The following is a 9,122-nucleotide window of genomic DNA, read 5'->3' as shown; positions in this document are numbered from 1 at the left end:
TTCTGAAAGGGAATGCGCCCCCGATCTACATAAATGCATCTATGTTCGCGCGAATCATTCGTGATCCAGCCTCATCCACAGAAGAAGTGAGTATAATGTTTTGTAATGAATCTTTGGAAATCGCCTTTCCTAATAATGTGCTAATTAGCAAGTGTCACGATGAATGTAAAAGTAAAGTCTAAAGTAAACAGTCTCTCTGAGAGCAGCTTGCAATAGAGGGGCGGGGTCAGCAGAGCTCATTAACATTTAAAGGGAAATGCTACAAAAACGGCTTGATCTGAAAAGAGCTGTTTTTGACAGGGTAAACATTTTTTAGGTGTTTTTTACACTACCATTGAACATTTTTAACCAAACTATGTTACAGACTTTCATTAAGACCCTAAAGAATCATATCTGTCAACAAAAAGAAGCATTGAGGTCTTCCTGCACGTTTCTGCCAAAATGAAAGTTGACAAAAAGCAAGAACTCCAACATTCATAAATGTTAGTATTGTAATTTTACTCATGTCAAATAAGATAAAAAGACAATAATAATGATAATAATTACAACAGCTCTGTTAATACATTTATTATAACATACACACATAGTGTTCAAATTGGGATCTGTAATATTTTCTAATGTTTTAAAAGAAGTCTCTTCTGCTCAACAGCATGCCTGATTCAAGAAGGGGGTCTGATCGCCAAAAAAATATTATTTTAGTAATTTATTAATTTTAAGTTAAATTGTGCTTTGTTGGTATAATGTCTGCTAGAATGTTAAAAAATGTTTAGTGTTAAATATTTTTAAATTGTTGTTTTGTAATTGATTTTTTTTTTTTTGGAAAAACAAGACAAAACAGTAAAAAGCACATTTTGGCTATTTAATTTATGCATTGGTGAAAAAAATTGTCAAAATACATGGTGGAAAAAAACTTGAAAAACTGTGTTCGGTATTCAGCCTTTGGCCCAGTGTTTCATTTTTGTTAGGTTTCGACTTCGGCCAAGATTTTTCATTTCAGTGCATCCCTATAAATTTGTATAATAGTGCTTGATTCAAGTGTGTCTGACCTGATTCGACAGAAGAAGGATTTCTCCTGCATGAACTCAGTCGATGATGACTCTGAAAAACAGCGAAAGAGATGAATGTGACCAAAATGAATGCAAGATATAGAGAGATTAGTAGAGTAAAAAAATGAGGAAACCTCCCTCAACCTGTTTCCCCATAAACAAAACCGTAATAATCACTTTAATGTAGCTTGCGCTCACTGTTGTAAAGGGAAGCAGTTCTGGGCGGATGACGTATGAGATCAGCGCTGCGCATGCGCCGCTCAGAAGTGGAATTCGCTACAGAAGGCCTTTGTTCACCCCCCGGAGCCGTGTGAGACACTTTTTTTTTTATGGATGGGCGCTTTTTATTTACCCCTAAAAATAGGCATATTTCTGAATGGGAGTATGCGAGTAGTTGACAATATGTTTGAATAAATCCATTCAGTGCACTGTGCATTGGTAGACTGACCTGTTCCGGTGCACATGCTCCAAGATGGAAGTCTGTATGGTGTTGTAAAACTGTAGAACACACTGACATCACGAGGTGTCAGAAACTCCACAAACTTTCTGTCTTTCAACTCATCTTTTCTGCAGTTCAAGATCCCTGCAGCCTGTTCCGAAATGTACACGATCTTTCCTGTGATCAAGGACACCACAACTGCAAAAATATCCTGCAGACACAAAAACACCAAACATTTTTAGACATTGCCTTCATGTTCCTATGTCATATTAATGAGGCCAGGAACTGAGCTGTGTCCAGGTCCAGCTCCAGTCCAGCAAGTCCATCTTATATAACCGATACACACACATATATGTATATTTATGTGTGTGTATATACAATTGCAATCAAAATTAGTCTCAACCTCCTTTAGATGCAAGACACTCTTTTGCCGTGAACAACATTTTTTGAATTTTTATTAATACACATTTGTGTGATTCTAATGACTTAAAGGTGATGAAAAAAATTATAATAAACTGGCTTTAAACATTCATGTACAAAAATTCTTTTTATTCTCTATAATCTCCAATAAACATTGCCTCTAAGTGCTTAAAAGCTTCTGAGACCTCTTTATGCAATCCTGACCTATTCCTTGCTTGAAAAAGCTTCCAGATCGCTGATAATTTGATAATAATCATTCACATTACTGATCATTATTTTCATGTTGCCACTAAATACCACTAAATATTTTTAATGATATTTAAATCAAGAGACTGCACTCAAGAACATTCTAGGACCAATCTCTAAAAGCTTCAGTAGATTTGGATGTATGCTTTGGGATTATTGCCCTGCTGGAAAGTACAATGATCATTATAGAGCTTCCAAAGGCTTAATTATGTTGGGGCTGTTGAACATGTTAATTTAATTAATTAGTTTTGGGGGGAAAAAAAAAAAGTGTTCAAATTATTAGCGCATTCAAAACACCCGCCCCACCCCAAATCTACATAGGTCATCTTACATTTCATACAGTTGATTGGTGATGAACATGATGCAGGACAACAACTCACTGTGTAATGTAGTCTACAGAATCAATTATATGCCTGTTGAGGCAAAAAATGCTCCTGTATGAGTTTTGAGTATGTCTTATATTTATATCATATGATAAAGATATAGTTAAGCAATATCACACAAACACAGAGTACAATATCACACGGGTGCTGTTTTTGTCCCGACTCCCGAATAGCATGAGTGCAAATGTGATAGTTAAAGTCGGCATGAAACGGAAGTTGCGATTGTCTTTTCTTCTCTACGGTGACGTATATCCGAGTGAAACGGAATCTGAAATGAGAGGGCGGGACTTGATTTCGTCCTTCGGGAATTGATTGGATCGTTGGAAGGTGGTGCGTTGCAAACAAAATGGCCACTGGATCACAGCCGACACGCAAGCATGAATGAATGTTTTATTTATTAAGGATGACGACGACGATCAATGGCACAAAACATGCCCAAACAGCACGCGCGACAGAGATTGAGACTGCCTGAATGACTGAGCGCGTCCTCCATCAGGTTAAGTCATATTCATGAAAAAAATTTGTTTGCGATGTCCTAAGAGTAATGTTGTCGTAATATCCTAATATCTTTTCAATGTTTAGGGGTAACGTACTCCCTCATGACTGGTGTCAGTGCTATAAAGTGAAGCATCAGCTTCAGCTTTTCCCCCTGTCGTTTATCCCAGCGTTTACCCCTCACGTCACTAGCTCCGCCCTTGCGCCATAACTCGTGACCGGAAGATAAGAGGAGTCGTTTTGAGGGGGAGGGGAGGTTAACGTTTTTGATTAAAGATTAAGAGGGCACATGAATTAAAAAAAAAATAATGAAGTGCACGGATAAATTATTTATAATAAACACTACAGTATTCCATTAAAAAATAAGAATTTTCTATTTTGATTTCATGGTGACTTTAATATTGTTATATTTTACACACTATACTGTCTGATTTCGCTAAATTTTGCCTAGGAAAACCTAGGGTTACCTATAAAACCACAGCAGAACTGTTGTCCAATCAACAAATACAAGTATTTCATTCTGAGTGAATCTGCGTTTTGAACAAATCGGGAGAACCAATAATTCAATGGCCCATTCATAAATAGAGCCATTTACTTAATTCCTGAATGAATCAGCCATTTGAACAAATCAAATGAAAGAATAACTGAAGACATTTACAGCCACCTACTGGTTATCAATGGTAATAAAACTATTTTGGTTACCATTGACATCCACTGCATGAACAAAAAAAGAAAAGGGAAAAAAAAAAAAAACATTTTATGTTCCACAGACAGCTGTATTACAAAAAAAATCGTATAACTCGAAAATATTACATTATATATTGACAATATTAATTTAAATAAATAATTTCAGTCTCGGGGTGGGACTGCATTATTACAAATTATAAAATTATACAATTATAAATACATTTTCTGATAATTCAACGGCCTGTTGTCAATTATTCCTTACATATAAATATACACATACACAGTTGTAATCTACAGTTACCACACTTCAAGACATTATTCAGATGTTGCATTTCAAAACACTTGTCAGGTTTTTTTTTTCCTTTTTCTTTAAAACGTTCTAACAAATTACACTGATGTATGTCATAGATTAATCTGGGATCTGGGTTTGGCATATGCAGTGCATCCCATGTGGTCTACGTCTACTGTATATAAAATATGTTTATTGTGTTTTAACTGATTTAAAAAAATGACATACTTGACTTATTCAGATATATGTTCGCAGAGAGTTTCTGGGCACACTGTAAGTTTAAGGCAGTTTAGGCTGTGTTTGTATGTTCTACTTACAGCATTTTTGAGGGTATATTCTGAGGTAATACTATTGATTTCTTCAATAGTATATGAGGATACGTCCAGACCTGAGGGCTGACTGTCATTGATCATAAGCATCTGATAGTACTCTTCATTGGCTGCAAAAGCAAAGAAAAACATGCAAGGCTTACACAAAATTAATATACAAAAATATAGCATAAATTATCGTTTGTGGTTGTCTGACCTTTGACTTGTTTGACGCAGCGCAGTGCATATCTGAGAGTGTGAAGTGTGCTTGCCCAGCCCTTGCTGCGTTTGTCATGAGGGAGGTGATATTTCAGCTCTTTTAAGGTCTTAAAAAGCTCCTTCTGAGTCTTAGCCTTTGCTGACTGTTCACTACTGCAGAAACAACACAAATACAAAGTGACACTAGTATTTATCCTATTGTACCTACTGTATTTCTTAAAAGGGGTCACTGCATGTTTTACAATGTAAAACATTCTTGAACTTACTGAATGAACACTCACTCACTAGTTCAAAAAGAGGAGCTGATTGACTTCTTCATTAAGTGATACAACTGTATTATAGCTATTTAAGGCCTGTGGTTTTGTTACCTGCAGCCGCTGGTTGATGGGTTGTCTTGCTCTGAACTGACCAAGCTGAATGCATTGTTGCTACTGGGAGGTGAAAGACTTTGAGAGTTTGAGCTACAGAGGAAAAATAAGAGGTGAATAGAACAACAAATATAAGTAAAACAGACATAAAATGACTGAAGAATTTCCAACAAGAGGCGTTATCATCAATACCTTACATAATGCTTTATTTTATATTAGGCTGCCTGTGTTGGCAGGGTCTAATATAGTGCTTATTAATGCTTTTTCAAGAAATGCAAAAGTTTAATTTCAGTAGAACTAAAACATTTGTTTTTAATTCCTGTAAATGTTAGTATTAAAAGTCCTACATTGTTTGCAAGGTCAGCCTTCTAAGCCAACGGGTCTAAAATAGGTTTTGATCACAAATATTATATATTTTGTTGTTTTGATAAACATGATGAACTGAATTTTGCCTACAGAGGCCAGCATACCAGCCAGAAAGGACCAAGGATGCTACTCTGTACTCAAACTGATTATTCCCTTGATGCCTAGTGTGATTATTATGCTTCAAAAGACTTTATTAAATAAATACTGTGCATATGTTGCAGAATCACATATCAGCATCTAATTTGTTATGGGGACTTTATTGATGACTCTTGTCGAATACAAACTTAGGAACTTGAAACTCAGGGCTTCACTCACTTTGGTTTAAGTGGATGCATGATAATAATAATAATAAAATTTTATTTTGTTTTATATTAAATTATTATTATTAGGGGCCAAGCACTGAACGTGTATAGACACTCACTGTATCTGTTAGTGTTCTTTTTCTTCTGGTTGAGTATATGGCAGCTCATAGACTTGTATGATAAAAAGTTATGAAATCGGGCAAACAGATAGAGGACAGCCTCAACATTAACCACAGAAAATTTGGAGACTATCTCAAAGCTGATAGTGCTACTAACTGTCCAAAGTTGCACTCACGTTTATGCTAATAACTTTTGAACCATTTTTTCAAACTCCTCCTAGACCGTTGCTCTGATTTTCATTAAAATCGAATCATATCATCTTTAGACAATGCCAATACAAAGTTATGGAATTAAAGTTTATTAGTCAAACCACTCTCATATAACATGTGAACGAATGACTAAAGAGAATGCCAAAATGGATTTGAGGCTTTATTGCTGCAATGCTTTAGCGCAGTGTTTCCCAACTGGGGTGCCGTCTGTAGAGAGCAGGGGTGCCGTGTAAAAAAATCATTTTTTAATATTTTTAAATTGCTAAAATGTTAAAAAAAGCATCTATTATATAATATCCATTTCTGATGTCGCCAATAATTAGAGATGCACCGAAATTCCGGCTGCCGAAAATTAGTTCACCGAAAATTAGTTTCACTTTCACGTGGTGTGACGCTCTGGTTTCTGTCTGCAATAGCCCTACTGTGTTGTAACAAGGTGTGGTATATGGGCATCTCTGGTAACACTGCCCTCTCATTCATTGATCTGCTAACCGCTATGTTATGCTCGTGTGTCCTGATAATAATATAGCTTTCTAGGACTAAACATTATTTGGATAATTGGTAAAAAAAAACAAAACGAAATCTCTTAATAGCCTACTGTTAGACCTGAAAAACTAAAAAGCAATTGATTTCATTTGTAGGCCTGTCGTTATCCTTTATTTGTGCTATCATTATTAATTTCTTTATTTGTTCTTATTTTATTACTGACTGTTTACTTGTCATTTTTTATTCAATTCAAAGTTTGAAATCAAGCTATCTCGTGCTACTGCAACAAAATTACCCCACTGTAAAATCAAAAATACACAGAGTGAGCAAAAATTTGTGAGATATTGAGATATAACCGATGAAGTTATAATGGTAATTAAACAATGTTTACATATGAATAAAAGCCTACATTAAAATCTGTCATATAAATTGGTCTCCTCATTAGAAATTAGCCTACTGATTGCCTCCATGGACAAAAAAATTAATATTAAAAATATCTGACACACATATACATATATATATATATATATATATATATATATATATATATATATATGACACATTCTGCAGTTCTTCCCTGCTGTACCGAATATCGATACTTTTCAAAGTATCATATCGAAGTTAGAAATTCAAATATTGTGACAAAATTAATTTTGTAGGGTGCCACAAGTTTGTTAAAATTTCCAAAGGGTGCCGCGACTAAAAAAAGGTTGGGAAACACTGCTTTAGCGTATTCAAACCAAACTTGGTGTGTTATGATAACCATAACCTGAGGGAACCTGCACAGTCTCAGCACAGTACCACCTAGTGGTCAGGACATATGAAAAATGGCTTTTTTGTTTATAACTTCTGAATGGTTTGGTCAAAACACATGAGACAGTCCCTTTAGATTCAGTGCTGCATACAGAGTCAAACGGTACCCAATTTCTCCATGTTGCCTGTTGGCCATTTAGAATTTAGACATAAAAATCACTATATTTTACAAACACATTGGTGTATCATTACATATCTGTATGTCACTATAAGCTGAAGGTACTGAAAAAGTTTTGGGCAATATAACGAATTTTTAAAAAAGGCCAATAGCTTCTCAATATTTTTGCCTACTGGTCTTGATAGATTCCTTGAGTCTTATCTAGAACAATGATACCAAATATGCCATAGTCAGATGAACTTCCTGTCTACCATTTAGAATTTCTTTCACCTTTCACATCAATTTTGTCACAACATCACCTATTTGTCAAAAGTGATAATCAATTAAAACAACAAGTGATTGTATTTATGATTTTTCAACAATTTTGCTTAAAATCATCAACAGATGTCTTTAATTACTTTTTTTTTTTCAGTTGGCCTGATGTTCCCTGCCATACAGAACTTGGTTAGTTCCTCATTTTTGCCTATGCTGCGCTTGGCCCTTTAATTGCTGCTTACAGCTGTTTAGTTCTCACTTTTATTATTAAGCAATAACACACAAGCAAGCATGCTGTTGTTCTGAATATATCTGGCCACAGCAGCATCATACCATAGGTAATAACTAGGGCTGTCGATTTAACACATTAATTTGATGCAATTAATTATGGAAAAAAATAACATTAAAATTACTAATGCATTTAACACAACACATCAACCATTGCATGTAGTTGCTGATGAACATGATGCTGGACAATGACTGACTAGAATGCAATCATATGCCCCTAAAATTCAAGACACGAGGGCAAAAAGGGTCCCTTGAATGGGTTTTTGTCTTATATTTGTCTTATATAAATATTATATAGTTTAGCAATATCACTCGAACAAGAGTGCTGTTTTTTCCTCAAATATCTGTTATGCAATGTATATATATATTGCAATGTGATATTGACTGTTGTTCATAGCAATGCTGCATATCAGACTGATCATCCAGGTAACTTAAACTGGTGTTACTTTCATGTCCCTCATTTCACACTGTAATAACTTGATTACTTAAATTTGTAAGGGAATTAATTATTATTAATTCATTCAGGTTTTGATAGGACTCGGATCTGAAAATCCGAAGTTCACCTGATTAAACCGATTTCAAATTTGTTATGTTACACTTTAAATCAAGGGTCGTCCAGCGAGCCGTGACCTCAGTATATTTTAACAAATTGACTATGTATTCTCCTGGCCACGGATAAATACGTTCTTTGATAATTTGTAAGCTCTTAGAGAGGTAACGTTGATCTTGGCAAAAGTTTTGACCTGGAAATTATATGACTCCAAACCAATGATTCTTTATAAATGAAACACGAATTTTATTGGCTATTCTGGATTACATTAAAGCTAAACTAAAGCACACATACATACACACACACATACATACAGATTATTAGAATGATAGTTGACGAAGTTCTTATGAAGTTTCAAACTTCTAACACTCGTTTTCACGAGTGGTTTAAATTCACCTGAGACAATTCACAAAGCAGAGAATTTCAGCTTATGTTTACTGCTTAAAGTAGCTCGACACCAGCAGAGATAAGATTTTGTTCGTTTACTTGCGTTCTGTATTCCTGCAAGTTTTAATACCGTCTTATAAAGTGTCGTACCACACACACTGTTCAAAATAAAACATTTTCATCCATACCAAGGTTACTTAAATATCATGACCATTCCTACAAGCCTAAACTTCGCATATCTGGCATACATAGAGTACCTTTAATCACTTTATCTAAATAAAAGGGTTATAAAATATCGATTAAACTTAATAGATTACAATAAACACAT

General features: G+C 34.9%; 1 protein-coding gene across 1 annotated transcript in view; it reads right to left on the bottom strand.

Moving 5' to 3' along the window:
- The window catches only part of LOC107655301 (period circadian protein homolog 2-like), a 19,076-nt gene that overhangs the window by 7,565 nt on the left and 2,389 nt on the right, over positions 1-9,122 (bottom strand). The window contains 5 exon segments of the mRNA XM_016442759.1: positions 1,047-1,098; positions 1,495-1,696; positions 4,323-4,444; positions 4,531-4,685; positions 4,901-4,993. Of these exon segments, the coding sequence (XP_016298245.1) occupies positions 1,047-1,098; positions 1,495-1,696; positions 4,323-4,444; positions 4,531-4,685; positions 4,901-4,993 (624 nt within the window).

The sequence above is a fragment of the Sinocyclocheilus anshuiensis genome, unplaced genomic scaffold (assembly GCF_001515605.1).
Source record: "Sinocyclocheilus anshuiensis isolate Anshui unplaced genomic scaffold, SAMN03320099.WGS_v1.1 scaffold1257, whole genome shotgun sequence".
In the NCBI taxonomy this organism is placed as follows: Eukaryota; Metazoa; Chordata; class Actinopteri; order Cypriniformes; family Cyprinidae; genus Sinocyclocheilus; species Sinocyclocheilus anshuiensis.
Note: the sequence above shows the minus strand (reverse complement) of the source record. Positions and strands in the feature narration are given on the sequence as shown.